Source organism: Corvus kubaryi, unplaced genomic scaffold, assembly GCF_017639235.1.
Source record: "Corvus kubaryi isolate FWS band 111438036 unplaced genomic scaffold, C.kubaryi_AGA036_p1.0 split1-37296, whole genome shotgun sequence".
Lineage (NCBI taxonomy): Eukaryota > Metazoa > Chordata > Aves > Passeriformes > Corvidae > Corvus > Corvus kubaryi.
Window position 1 is genome coordinate 13783101 of NW_024582075.1, and position 15220 is coordinate 13798320.

The 15220-nt window shown below is 42.9% G+C and overlaps 1 protein-coding gene across 21 annotated transcripts in view; it reads left to right on the forward strand.

The window, feature by feature from the left end:
* The window catches only part of MPDZ (multiple PDZ domain crumbs cell polarity complex component), a 101959-nt gene that overhangs the window by 79229 nt on the left and 7510 nt on the right, over positions 1–15220 (forward strand). For 20 of the 21 annotated variants that reach the window (XM_042013205.1, XM_042013204.1, XM_042013207.1 and 17 more), the window contains 8 exons: positions 16–108; positions 200–274; positions 1632–1809; positions 2581–2726; positions 3046–3129; positions 3236–3429; positions 3680–3827; positions 7091–7177. In XM_042013205.1, coding sequence (XP_041869139.1) covers positions 16–108; positions 200–274; positions 1632–1809; positions 2581–2726; positions 3046–3129; positions 3236–3429; positions 3680–3827; positions 7091–7177 — 1005 coding nt within the window. Of the gene's footprint in view, positions 1–15; positions 109–199; positions 275–1631; positions 1810–2580; positions 2727–3045; positions 3130–3235; positions 3430–3679; positions 3850–7090; positions 7178–15220 lie in introns of all 21 variants that reach the window. The other variant, XR_006013638.1, reaches the window with a different exon arrangement.

Consider the following 15220-nt stretch of genomic DNA (forward strand, 5'->3'; position numbering starts at 1 on the left):
TTCTGTTTGCCCCAGGATCAAGGAGGCTTTGGAATTGCCATTAGTGAAGAAGACACAACTAATGGAGTAGTTATTAAAAGCTTAACAGATCATGGTGCGGCTGCGAAGGTGTGAGAATGTTTAAAATCTGATTAGGGAATGAAGAATGTTTTTTGGAGTAGCATCCGTAGTTCATATTTTTTATTTTATGTTTTTCCAGGATGGACGTATCAAAGTCGGAGATGTGATTCTGGCAGTGGATGATGAAATTGTTGTGGGATATCCTGTAGAAAAGGTGCTTCTGAAGTGTCAGGAATGTTGCAGAAAGCACACTGCTTAATATAGGAGGTGATTGTGTCTTAAACTAGTGAGGTTCTCATGGCTATACTCTTACTTCATTTTTCAAAGCTGGCTAAAAAACCAAAGATCTGCAGGCACTGTCTGGATAAGGAAACTACTGAAAAATAAGCGAAATCCTAAATTTACAGCTCAACTATTATTTTATATTAATGCAGTACATGAATCCTCCTATCTCTGCTTTGAATGTGGTTTTATTTTCCCTGTGGTTCAGACCTAATGCCTGAGAGACACTTAGTGCAATAAAAAGCCATGAACTATTGCTTTATAATGACTCTGCATAGCTAGTCCACTTTAAAAGTATTAGAACCAGTAAAACTAATATGTGTAAATTTACATGAGTGAGTTGTATCCGTGGTAAATCAAGTCATAAACTGTGCTTATCCATGGGAACTGTCTGTAGCAACAGCCTCATTATATTCCAAGCATAGTATTTCAACCCTTTGGAGAAAAATGTCTCCATTCCTAAATAACAAGATTTATTTCTAGCTTCTAGCTCTGCAAACTCAATTTGGGTTCTGTAGTAAATCAAGGAGGCCTTTTTTCTAGCACCTGCCTTGCTACTAAGAAAAGTGATTCTTTAGGCATGAGTAGATTACTTTCTGTATGTTAAAGGGCAATTAGGAGAGCATCAATCTTGCTCTCTGATGTACTGCTATCTCTGAGGCAGTAAATAAGTAAGAGATAGTGAAGTTGCCTGTAAGGAGGTAGGGGTAGGTAAGCTTTGTAAGAACAAAGACTGAGTAAGTAATTTCTGAAAATAGCACTACCTAAATGTGAAGTGTAAAGAGGATTTGGTGTCTTTTCTGCAAGATGGCAATTGATTTTGAAGGGTTTTCAGTATCTCTTTGAACTAGATTTTGCGTTGTACCCTAGTGTCTTTCTCTCCCTTCCATAATTCAGGTAATATTTTCAGGTTTTTCTTCCAGACTGACAGTTGCACATTTCTTTAGTTCAGTAGATATTTTGGCATTGACTTCTGTGAGATCAGAATTTGGCTCCACCCAGCATTAAAAGGCAACACTTTTTTTTTTCCCTAATAATTGCTATAAATATAGTATTTTGTCTGGAGAAGCCACTGAAAGACTGCAGCATTCTCACCTGGTATAGTTTGGCAAAGTTTCATGGAAAAATGTTGCTTAGAAAAAATCAATATTTTTCTCTGTTCCTTACGAGAAAACCTGCAGGACTGTGACTAGTAGCTCCAGTTTGTGGAACTGTTACTCTGCTTATTTTTGGTTTGCAACTGAACAATCCAGTTACGCTTTTCATAGGCTTTTATCTTTATCATTCAGTTTATTAGTCTCCTGAAGACATCCAAATCTGTGGTGAGGCTTACAATCAGCCCAGCAGAGACAGATAACCTGACTACAGCACCAGCCCCTTCCAGCACTGTCCCAGCAGAGAAGAGGAATATACAACAACCAGCAGCTGTTCCTCCTTCCAGCTCACCAGAACCAGAAGCAGTCAAAAGTAATGTTTTTCTTGTGTGTCTGTCTTCACTGGGGTTGTAACATAAAAACAAAGACCCAGCTTGTAAGTTTTCCCTTTCTGCATGCGCTCCACTGTCTTCTGCACTTTCTAATATTCCAGATTACATATTCATATAGATAAAGCATCGTTCCACCATACTAAGGACCTACCTCTTGCCCTGCTGTTGTAGAGGCAGGAGGATGAAAGGATTTTCTCCTCCATCTCAAACATGCAGCAGGTGCCTTTGTCATGGTTGTCTAGAACTAAGTGAAAGGCATTCCTTTAAATGAGGGAGAAAAGTAATGTCATTTTTTGTAGAAAAAGGGGATGGTTGAGACTGTCTTGCCATTTATGAGCAGCCACATTTGACTCTTCTCCTTCAGAGTGGAGAGTTACGATGTTTCTGATGGATGATGCCTATTGGTTAAGCAACACGCTTCTAAGTTAATAATAACTCAAGTAATGCACACATCATATAGATGTTTAAATTAAATTCTATCCTAAATAGAATATGTTATGTACAACATCTTCTTTGGCTGTCCAGACTGTAATCCAGGTACTTGATGGTATAAAAACAGGACACCTGCAAATAAAACTACAGGATAGTACTTGTCTGAGGAGGAGGGAGAATTGGCAGCATTGTTCTCTGTGGATCAGCTGTTCAGCTATTGCTGTACAGCTGTCAGTGAACTCTGAAAAATGTTGTTTTAAAGTTACTTTTCTAATACCAAACCCTGTTACTGTAACCAGGATGTTTCATTGTTGTTTTAGACACAAGCAGGTCTTCAACTCCAGCCATGTTAACCTCCGACCCAGCTACTTGTCCCATCATTCCTGGATGTGAAACAACCATTGATATCTCCAAGGGGCGGACTGGTCTTGGTCTGAGCATTGTTGGAGGAGCAGACACTTTGCTGGTTGGTTGGAAAAATATGTGTGTCACTCAAGTGAAATAACAGTAATGAAATTAAAGTCTGATAGAAGACATTTTTTGTCATTTGTTTCTATAGCATTTATTGAGAGATGCAAAAGAAAAAAAACAAGAAAAAAGCCCTTTCTAAAATTAAAAGTAAAAATGAGCTTCTTAAATATTTTGTTATTTTGTTCTGCATGCATCTGACTTTCTTTCCACCTGACTTGTCATTTATGGATTATAGTAGCAATTTTCAGTTACTTTTGGTTCAAAATGGCACCTGTTCTTTCAACGCGCAATTTTGTTGTTTTTGTTGTTGACAGGGAGCGATCATTATCCATGAAGTATATGAAGAAGGAGCAGCATCTAAAGATGGAAGACTGTGGGCTGGCGATCAGATACTAGAGGTATGGTGATTTCTTTGGTTGCTTTTGTTTTCATTGCTGGTTAGGCCTGTTGTATTTGTCTGCTGTAAGGTGCTGCAGAATTTACCATTGTACGCTTTCATTGCAGGTGAATGGAATTGACCTCAGGAATGCCACACATGATGAAGCCATTAATGTCCTCCGACAGACTCCCCAAAAAGTTCGTCTGACTGTGTACAGGGATGAAGCTCAGTACAAGGAGGAAGACATGTATGATGTGCTGAGTATAGAGCTCCAGAAGAAGCCTGGTAAAGGCCTTGGGCTGAGTATTGTTGGGAAGAGGTATGTAATGTACATGGAGATTCAGTGTCTGAAACTTCCTTATCATGTTTCTTTTGTGGTCTGGTGCTCAGATCCTGTGGACTTGAAGGCCATACATCTTATTTTTGTGCCTAAGCTAACCAGCCTTTCTTAGAGGAACTAAGTCAGTGTTACTTAACAGAAAAATGAGACAATGTTTATTGTGTTCCCAATAGGAAACCAATAATACAACTGTCAAACTGTAATATAAAATTCATGTGTGTATTTGCAGAAATGACACAGGTGTGTTTGTGTCAGACATTGTCAAAGGAGGAATAGCAGATACAGATGGGAGATTGATGCAAGGAGACCAGATATTGACAGTGAATGGAGAAGATGTCCGAAATGCTAACCAGGAGGCAGTTGCAGCTTTGCTAAAGGTATTGGGAAAAGAGAAGATGGGTAAGAGTGAAAGATTGAGATGCAGATTTTTTGCAAGTTTTTAACTTTATTCAGACTGAGATCAGACTGTTAATGGGATGTCAGTGAGATGAGTTGTGGATCCAAATCTAAGCTTCCTGAAATCTAGAGCATTCATATTTTGATACTTTACCTGATAAAACTAGGAGTAATGATGGTGCAGAAAGCCATACATTTACAGGGTTTATAGAAGACCTTTACAGAGTACCATTACCTAAAACTACCAAAAACTTAACACTGTATTTTGTCGAGCAAACTGATAACTGGTTAACTGTTTCACATTTTCAGAAAGTTATGCAGAACTGACTTTAAATGATGGAGAATTCAGCAGAGTAGTTGTGCCAAAAGTGACTACTTTCATAGTTTGTTTACAAGGGCCTGTAGTGATAGGACAAGAGGGAATGATTTAAACTAAAAGAGTAAGTTTAGATCAGTTGTTAGGCACAAATTCTTTAGTGTGAGAATGGTGAGGCACTGGAATAGGTTGCCCAGAAAAGGTGTGGATGCCCCATCCCTGGAACTGTTCAAGGCCGGGTTGGATGGGGCTCTGAGTAACCTGGTCTACTAGGAGAGGTTAATTTTTGTTTTATTATATATGTTGTGTGCCACCTTACATCCATTAAGTATTACAATGCATTTTTCAGGGACCAAGCATTTGGTATAAAAAACTGCTTTCTCAGAGTTTACTGAAGTAACTACCTGCAGCTCTTGGAGCCAATCTATTCTTGATAAATTTTTTGTTTCTGATGTCTTTCCCGTATTTCCAAATCAGAATGAAGTCAGATATACAATATTTCCTGTAGTCTGGCAGGAAGTTCAGCTGGTCAGCCAGCTTGTCTGTTTTTCAGTCCAGAGTTTTGAGACACGCTGCATGATAAGGATTCCACTGAGTCAGCATTTTAAATGGAGAACTGTTTCACTGGAAAAAAAATTATCAGATGCTAATTATAGCTGTCTCTTGGATACATAGGCACATGGTTATGCTCCTTAACACTCACATTCAAAGGTATATTTTTCCAGATCTTTTGGATTTATTGGGTAGGAGGAGTCCTGGGGGAGAGCAGTGGTCAGAAAGCTGGAGATAGGAGGACTTCTGTATTCAGCATGTGCCCATTAATGAGAATGCCAGAACAGGATCTGTGTTGTGACAATGAACTTGTTAGTATACTCTTCTTTGGTTATAATACTTTTCCATTCTTACATGACAGTTTTTTAGTTTTATTTAAGAACACAGCATTTCTTCTTCATATGCTGTACCTTTATGTCTCCTCTGAATAAAAATGCCGTTTCATGTGGAAAGTTCCTTTCATTTTGAGAAGCATTTTGGAGTATCTTACTGAAGATGCTTAGTTCCCATTTACCATTCTTGTATTAAAGTTTTAAGTACTTAATCATTGCTCAGTAGTACTTGTAATTAATTTTCATAGCCTTGAGAACTGGGCTTTTAAAATACCTTAGATTATTGTTAATAATTATTTTGTTTACATAGTATAAGTGGAATAAAGCATGGTCACTCACATGTAGGCAGTCACCACTTCCCGTTCAGGTATCCATTCAGTTCTCATTCATGAGAGTAGGATCTACGAGTAAATTGTCTTGGACTGCCTAAAATGTAATTTGCTAGAAAATAATTCTATAATCTTTGGAAAATTCCAGTGTATTTTAAGTAAAATGAGACAAATAGAATGTGTCATCGGTCTGAGCATTTTGCCTGTTCTTGCAGGGTTTCTTTTGAAGTATCCCTCAAAGTACGTGACAAGATTATTAGCTTTTCCCCTCACTAGACTTAATGGACCTTTCAAATGGAAGCATTTAGGGAGAGAGAAAGGTGTAATAAAACTAAATGGGAATTGATTTTATTCACAAGTTCTGTTGGAAAGTATTACCTCCTACTTTCACACATTATAGTTTTAAAATCTCATTTGTGGGTTTGCATATTTGTGAGGATGTGGTAATTTTAGATACATATTTCCTCAATATTCCATTTGGAATAAGAGTTGTCCATATGGTTTAATACAACTAAATTCATGCAAGCAAAGAATGGTTTTGCCTGAGCTTTGATCAAGTCTTTTCCAGGACTTAGAGAAGTCAACATTACTTACGAAATAAAAAGCGATGAAGCAATAAATCTTTTTTAGTGTCACTCCTCAGAGAATAGCAACAGAATATGAGGCATTGAAACCTTGTTTGAATGGATATGTCTGGTTGGTTTTGATATATTTGCCTGTTACTGTGAATTTTTCTGACAAATGCATGAATCTCTCTTAAGATAATAAAGTTAAAACACGATAAATAAAGGCAACCTCATATATTAGTAAGTTCTTTGAATGCAGAAGTTTACACTGACAAATTCCCAGTAAAAGGAAAAAAAACCAAAATAGCAACAAAACTGATATTTCTGTATTAATACATTGCAGATTGATGTTTTCTTTTGACACTACTTGTATTACGTTGAAAGTCGAATTTTCTTGGTCTTTTTTGTGATAATAACATCTCTGTTTTTTCAAAATAATGTCTTGATTTTTAAATATTTAATTGCAGGGTGAATGTCCTCCTGAGACATGCATTTTATGTAGACTCAATAGCATAGTTAAAATCTTAAAGGGTAGTGAAAGAACTTTCCCATGTGAAATCAGTCCACATCACCCAGCTTATTTCTGGGAGTCAAATGCAGAAACTTCACTTAAACTATAGATGTTTAGGAAATTTTCTGCCCAAAATTTCTTTAGTTATGTTGGTGTCTATGCAGAGTAACAGATAATTTCAAAAGTTTGAGAGAGATGAGTAACTTCCAGTTCAATTACCATGTTCTCAGTCATATCAAGAGAACTAATGATTAAGACTTCGAGGTGTTTTTAGTTTTTATTTTAGTTTTTATTGTGAAAATTGTATGTTGACATTGTAATTCAGAAGCTACTCCTTATTAAGTGCAGTGGAATAGAATTAGTATTCTTGTGTGATTTTCATATCTGCATTATAATACTAATTGATACAGTATAAAAAATGTATCCTGTTCAGTATTCAGTATCATGGTGTACTTTGTGTGTCTCTGATCCTGCCATGGACTCTGTCAGCAGAGTGCTCATTGCAGGGTTGCTAGTCCATAATTCTTATCTCTGTCCATTTTTTTTTTTCTTCTTCCACTTTCTAGAAAGTCACTTAAATATTGTAGGTTTTAGTCTTGTAGACAGAAGAGAAGTGTTACAAGTGACTGTTTGTTTAGTGTTCCTTAGGTACAGTAAGACTAGAGGTTGGAAGAATAAAAGCTGGGCCATTTCACTCTGAGAGGAGAACATCCCAGGGCAGCCAGGTATGTAACTATAAAATTGGTTAGTTTAGGAGAAATAATGTTAAATAATGAAAGCAAATAGAAAGATAGGTTTTATGATTACAATTATTTTTCACATACCTGATCCAAGATTAAGAAATTTTGCAGCTTTTCAGTAGCCAGTTTATATGTTCAGCTTAGCATATTGTATCTGTTATAGACAGGATCCAGCCAAAACTGCAATCCAGAAATGACTTTGCTGCAGGCTCCAGCCCGGAAGCACAAAGAACTCCAATTCTCACCAATACCAGAAGAAGTTAGAGTCAACTTTAAACCTTTAGTTACTTTCAGAGTAGTTGGCATGCAGTGGAGTACTGCTTCAGTAAGCTTAGGGAATTTCTCCATTCCTTGCATGTTCTTATTGTAATCTTGGCCGCCAGAAGCAGGAAACCTGTGCCGTTTCCATCACACTTCTCTTATTTATTTTATTGTTGGTTTGATGGTGGATTGTTACAACCTCCCATCAGTTTCTACATTTGAAAGTACTGCATCAGTTTCTGCATTTGAAAGCACCTTCCATGGCATAGCAGCTCACACTGTGATTGTTTCCAGTAGGAGCTGCAGTTCTTAGAACTCACAAATTACCGTAAGAACTTTGTCTGGCTGTGAACTGGGGATGAAAATTATCAAGTATTAAATATAAATAGTTTGAGACACAATTAAACAGTTTCCAGTGAGCAGGTTAAGACTAGATAAGACTAAAATGTTAGGCTTTCTTCAAAATTAGTATTGCTAAACAACATGGAAACATGCAGACTCTGGTTGGCCTTATTCTAAGGTGAAGCTCAAAATGTTGAATGTTTTGAAGAGTGTCACAGTCAGTGAACTAGTCTCACTGGGAACCATGTTTTTCCTTTACTTGCCCTGCAAGTATAGTGTCTCAGTTTTGGAGACAAAACTTCAGGAGGAAAGGGCCTCCCCTTTTCCTCCACCAATAAGACAAGTGGTTCACAAGAAGTGGAAGTGGGAAAAAAACCCCAAACTGTTTATTAACACACAAACAAAACAGAGTAGAACAGGATTAAAAAAACTTCAAAATACAACAAATTCCTGCAGAGGGAGCAGACATGTGGGCTCGGATCAGCCAGGGTTGCCCCCACAGGCTCCCCAGACCAGTGAGGAGGGAAGGGAGGCAGTCAGGCAAGGGGAAGGAAAGGGAAAAAAGAACAAGAAAAACCCAACAGAACCTTTTCCCAGCTAGCTGGAACACAAAGGAAACCAAAAAGCAGCACAGCGCTCCTGGCGTACTCCCTCCCAAGCCGCGCCGAGCCCCCCGAGCCCTTGGGCTGAACCGTTCCACCGCCCCCTGGGCCCCGTGGCTCCGGCCCCGCCCCCTGGGTCCATCTTAAAGGCACAGCATCCTTGGGCATTGAGCAGACAGTTAAGGAATAAAGCGGCTTCATAACATCACCCCAGGACATTCCACCCCTTATTCCATACCGTCTGCTCAATGCCCAAATTAATACATTTCAACTTTAAACACACACGTTTATACATATATACATAACTATATACAAACAGTGGCAGCAGCCTTCGACAAACATACATAGACATTCAAACATTACAAGCAGTTCTCGTACAACATCAAATCTCCCTGTGGTACACAACGTGTTTCTCCATCCTTCTGCATTATGCACCATGTGCAACCTGGCCCCTGAGCAAAGACAACCCCATGGATGTGTTTGTCTTTACGGAGTAATCCAAACAAATTTTCCCAGGAGTCCCCTGACATGCACTGCTGGGACTTTGTCTCCATCTACTGTATGCAGGGGTTCAGATTGGGCAGGCCCTGCTCAGTTGGTGGAGCCTTGGGTGTTCACCAACCATGTGGCCTTAGCTAAATGCATCTCCCAGTTTTTAAAAGTTCCCCCACCCAGTGCCTTCAGTGGTTTTGAGCAGGCCATTGCACTGTTCCACTTTGCCTGCCACTGGTGCATGGTAAGGGATGTGGTACACCCACTCAATGCCATGTTCCCTAGCTCAGGTGTTTATAAGGCCATTCTTGAAATGAGTCCCACTTCAGATTCAATTCTCTCAGGGGTACCATGCCTCCAGAAGATCTGCTTTTCAAGGCCCAAGATGGTTTTATGGGCTGTAACATGAGGCACAGGGTAGGTCTCCAGCCATCCAGTGGTGGCTTCTACCATTGTGAGCACATAGCGCTTGCCTTGGCGGGTTTGAGGCAGTGTGATGTAATCAATCTGCCAGGCCTCCCCATACCTGTATTTGGACCATTGCCCACCATACCACAGGGGCTTCACCCGCTTGGCCTGCTTGATCACAGTGCATGTCTCACAATCATGGATAACCTGGGAGATACTGTCCATGGTTAGATCCACCCCTCAGTCTTGTGCCCACTTGTAGGTGGCATCTCTGCCCTGATGGCCTGAGGCATCATGGGCCCATTGAGCTAGGAACAACTCTCCTTTATGTTTCCAATCGAAGTCTACCTGTGACACTTCTATCTTTCCAGTCTGATCTACCTGCTTATTGTTTCGGTGTTCTTCATTAGCCCTACTCTTGGGGACATGGGCATCTACATGGTGGACTTTCTATTAACTATCTTTCTTACTCGGGCAGCGATGTCTTTCCACTCTTCAGCAGCCCAGATTGGTTTTCCCCTGTGCTGCCAATTAGCCTTTTCCCACTTTTCCAGCCATCCCTACGGAGCATTGGCTACCATCCATGAATCGGTGTAGAGGTAGAGCTTTGGCCACTTCTCTCTTTCAAGCAATGTCCAGTGCCAGCTGAACGGCTTTAAGTTTGGCAAGTTGGCTCAATCCACCTTCTCCTTCAGTAGCTTCTGCAACCCATTGTGTAGGACTTCATACAGCTGCTTTCCACTTCTGTTTCATCCCTATGATGCGACAAGAACCATCAGTGAAAAGAGCATAGCGTGTGTCTTCTGATGGCAGTTGGTTGTATGGTGGAGCTTCTTCAGTATGCGTCACTTGCTCTGGTTCCTCTTCATCAGTGAGACCAAAGCTTTCACCTTCAGGCCAATTTGTGATTATTTCTAAGATCCCAGGGCAATTTGGGTTTCCAATACAGGGACGTTGTGTTACGAGGGCAATCCACTTGCTCCATGTGGCATCGGTGCCATGGTGGGTAGAGGGAACCTTTCCTTTAGACATCCACCCCAGCATCGGTAGTCGGGGTGCCAGGAGGAGTTGTCCTTCAGTGCCATTACATCTGAGGCGGCTTGGATTCCTTCATAGGCTGCCAAGATTTCCTTCTCTGTTGGGGTGTAGTTGGCTTCAGACCCTCTGTAGCTTCGGCTCCAGAATCCCAGTGGTCGACCTCGAGTCTCACCAGGCACCTTCTGCCAGAGGCTCCAGGACAGACCATGGCTCCCGGCTGCAGAATAGAGCACGTTCTTCACTTCTGGTCCTGTCCTGACTGGGCCAAGGGCTACTGCATGGGCGATCTCCTGCTTGATGTGGGCAAAGGCTTGCTGCTGTTCAGGGGCCCCAATGGAAATTGTTCTTTTTGTGGGTAACCAGATAGAGAGGGCTCACAGTCTGGCTGTACTCAGGAATATGCATCCTCCAAAAACCTATGGCACCTAGGAAAGCTTCTGTTTCCTTTTTGTTGGTTGGTGGAGACATCGCAGTGATCTTATTGATGACCTCAGTGGGAATCTATTGCTGTCCATCTTGCCATTTCACTCCCAGGAACTGGATCTCTTTAGCAGGTCCCTTGACTTTGCTCTTCTTGATGGCAAAACTGGCTTCCAGGAGAATCTGGATGATTTTCTTGCCTTTCTCAAACACTTCTGCTGTGGTGTTCCCCCACACAATGATGTCATCAATGTACTGCAGATGTTCTGGAGCCTCACCCTTTTCTAGTGCTGTCTGGATCAGTCCATGGCAGATGGTGGGACTGTGCTTCTGTGCTTCCACCCCTGGGACAGTCGGTTCCAGGTGTACTGCACGCCCCTCCAGGTGAAGGCAAACTGAGGCCTGCACTCTGCTGCCAGAGGAATGGAGAAAAATGCATTGGCAATGTCAATAGTGGTGTACCACTTCGCTGCTTTGGACTCCAGCTCGTACTGGAGCTCCAACATGTCCGGCACGGCAGCGCTCAGCGGTGGAGTCACTTCATTCAGGGCACGATAGTCCACAGTCAATCTCCATTCCCCGTCAGACTTGCGCACAGGCCAGATGGGGCTGTTGAAGGGTGAGCGGGTCTTGCTGATCACCCCTTGGCTCTCCAGCTCGCGGATCATCTTGTGGATGGGAATCACAGCATCTCGATTTGTCCGATACTGCCAGCGGTGCACTGTCAAGGTGGCAATTGGCACTCGCTGCTCTTTTCCCTTCAGAAGCCCAACTGCAGAAGGATTCTCGGTCAGCCCAGGCAAGGTGTTCAACTGCCTAATGCCCTCTGCCTCCACAGCAGTGTACTAGTTTGAAAACAAACCAGTGGGAGGCACAAAGTCAGAATAACAATTTAATGGGGAAATTAAAGAAAAGGAAAAAAAACTAAAAGAAAACACTGGTTCAAACTGACAGAGTCAAGATAAAACCTGACATCCTATTAGTCAGGGTGGTGGTAGCAGTCTGGTAGAATGGTGGCTGCAGTCCTCTGAAGCAGTGATCCTGTAGAAAAGGGTCTGCTCTTCCTCAGAAGGTCCAGTGGTGGCTGTGTAGCTCCTGTCCTCTGGAAATCCAGTGGAAAGGTTGTCTCTGGTGTTCAGAATCTCAGAATATATCCAAGATGGAATGCTTGGTTCCTCCCTCTGGGTGGAGCATCTCACAATGGGATGATGAGTCATGAGGCCAAGTGTTGATTAGGCTCATTAACAGAAGATGGTTCAGAGGGAGTTATCTCTGAGTCATGCTGCAGGACAATGATGGGCCATTAATAGAAAGATAGTCTGGGGGGAGGAGGCAAGGAAACACTGCCCCACCTGATTTCAACAGCTCATGAGGATGGTAATAGAATACACTGCAACCCAGGACAGCAGCTGTTCCAAAGGCCCACCTGAGTCCCTTCGGGTCTTTGAAATACCCACTCCGGGGAGAATCTATGCCCAGAATACACGGGGCCCGTGGGCCAGTCACAATAGGATGTTTCTTCCACTGCTTTCCAATTAGGCTCATGTCGGCTTCAGGAAGTGCAAACTGCTGCGATCCCCCTGTCACTCCAGAAATAGAAACCAGTTCTGCCCCCACGTGTCTCGATGGAATCAAGGTGCACTGCCCGCCTGTGTCAACCAAAGCTTCATATTTCTGTGGTTCTGATGTGCCAGGCCATCGGACCCACACCGTCCAAAAGATGGGATTTTCCCTGGCCTCTCCCTGGTTAGAGGCAGGGCCCCTCTAGTCCTGGTTATCATTCGAAACTTGAGCTACTTCCCCTCTGGTGGAACTCCCTCTCTCAGCATTACCATCCTTCAATTCATCACCCACGCTGCCAGGACCAAAGTTGATTTTCCATCCCACCTCCTCATGTCTTCCCCACTGTCACACAGGAAGAGCCACAGTTCAACTCTTGAGGTGCACCCTCTCTCCCTAGCTGTGGGACATCTGCTTCTGGTAACAGGGCCTCTGGTCTGTACTGATGCAATTTGGAGAAGGTCCTCTTTCAGCTCCTTCCTGAGTTTCTGATGAGTCTTGTCCATCCTATCTTCCAGACTCTTTTCCACAGCTGCAATTCTTGCTTGTGTTGGGCCGTGCACAGTGTCTGCATATGCCTGGAGCCTCCTCACCATAGGACTCACTGTCTCATCCCCATCATTCCACGTCATCATTGCCAAAGCAGGGACATATTCTGGTGGTGCGTGTTGTGCAAGTTTCAGCCACATCACTGGTGTGCATTTTACCATGTCAGGGCTCCTAATTGCTTGGTCATCTGAGAATATGATCTCTATCACTGCCAGTTCTCTCAGGCATTGAATCCCTTGTTCCATGGCCTTCCAGGGGTTTTGCTGCAGCTGGAGACCTTCCCGGCACAGGTATCTTTCCTTCACACTTCTTAAGAGCCGTGTCCAGAGACTGAGAGCTTCAGGGTCACTTGTCATCCCTTGGTCAATACTTAAATCACATGACAGGGACCCCAAATGCCTCGCTTCAGTGCCATCCAGAACTGTACCATCGCCTGCAGCATCCCAGATTCAGACCATCCAACTTAATACAGTTTTATCAGGCCATCAGGTGTAATCCTTCCTCAGGGTAGGAAGGCTCTCTATGGACAGGGACTCAGTAATGATCTCAGGTTCCAATTCCTCTGCTGGCTGTGAAGGTCCTGACTGCCCATCATCATCCACTGGGCAAACAGATTTGGCTTTGTGTTTCTTTCTCTGGACAGGGGCAATTGTTATTGGTTTAGGCTCCCCATCTGCTTTAGCTGCACCTGGAGTGATTGGGGTGTATGCTGGCTTATTCTCCTGCCCCTCTGGCTGTATCTTCTGCCCTACAGTATCTAACAGCGTGCGGTAAGCGTTAGCCAGGACCCAGCACATGGCAATGAGCTTTTCCTTTTCATCAGCATTGGTATTGCAATTTTCCTTCAGATACTTCCCCACCTCAGCTGGATTCTGAATTCATTGAGGGGGGAAGTTCTAGGCTATTGGGTCAGAAAACTGCTTCAGGGTCTGGCCTATGTCCTCCCATACCCCACAACACTTCGGATTTTCTACAACTGGGGCTGGTGTCTGGGCAACCCCTCTGGAAATCTCCACCCTTATTTTAGACTACATATTTTACTTATTTTAAGCTGGAGACCACATAGAGGAACCCTGCTAGATAACATAAGAAAGTGGTATCTTTAACATCCAGGGGAAACTGGACACTTTCAAAAGGTGACGTGCCAGATATGAAAGGGAAGAAGGAGATGAAGGGCTGGGAATTATCATCCTCTGCTTTTCCCCTAACAAACTGAGTGTAATTGCTAATACATTCCAAAAAGAAACTACCAAGGCCAGAATGGAAAAACAACATGACATACACATTCTTGATGGTTTCCATTACTTCCATCAAACTTCAAGAAATCGCTAGCACCAGGCATATTAAAATGGCAGTCCTGCTTCTTATAAAAGGTGTAAGCCAGGGAGCTGCCTGCCCATAGCTGTGGACACGTACTTATGGTTAAGTTCCACAGAAAAATTATTAAATCAAACTGCATGGTCTTACTGCTATAGTTCAATACAAAGTGATTCAAAGCAAAATGTTGGTGGGTTGTTTGTTTGTTTGGTTTTTTTTCCACTTTCACGTGCCCCTTAAGTTGGGCGCCAAATTTATGTCTTGGTTTTTGAGACAAAAGTTCAGGAGGAAAGGGCCTCCCCTTTTCCTCCACCAGTAAGACAAGTGGGTCATAAGGAGTGAAAGTGGGAAAAAGAAACCAAACTGTTTATTAACACACAAACAAAATGGTAGAACAGGATAAAAAAACCCCTCAAAATACAACAAATTCCTGGAGAGGGAGCAGACATGTGGGCTCAGACCAGCCGAGGCCACCCTGCGGGGCCACCCCCACAGGCTCCCCAGACCGGAACGGAGGGAAGGGAGGCAGTCAGGCAAGGGGAAGGAAAGGGAAAAAAGAACAAGAAAAACCCAACAGAACCTTTTCCCAGCTATTTGGAACACAAAGGAAACCAAAAAGCAGCATAGCGCTCCCGGTGCACTCCCTCCCAAGCCGCGCCGAGCCCTTGGGCTGAACCGTTCCACCGCCCCCTGGGCCCCCGTGGCTCCGGCCCCGCCCCCTGGGTCCATCTTAAAGGCACAGCATCCTTGGGCATTGAGCGGACAGTTAAGGAATAAAGCGGCTTCATAACATCACCCCAGAACATATAGTGAAAGTCTTTCTGGAAATTGTGCAGGTGAGGCTGAGTGGAGAGCCTCATCTTAGTTGTAGCTGATGCAGTAGGTGAACATTTGAGAGCCCACATGAGGATGTACTGAGATCTGTCTTTTGTATTCTGTCCTTACTGTGGTACTTGTGGCTAACTTGCCTTAGAAGTTCTCTGTAAGGTGATAGAAGGTGCAAATACCAGGGCCTTGTTGGGCCGTCAGAAGAAGCACT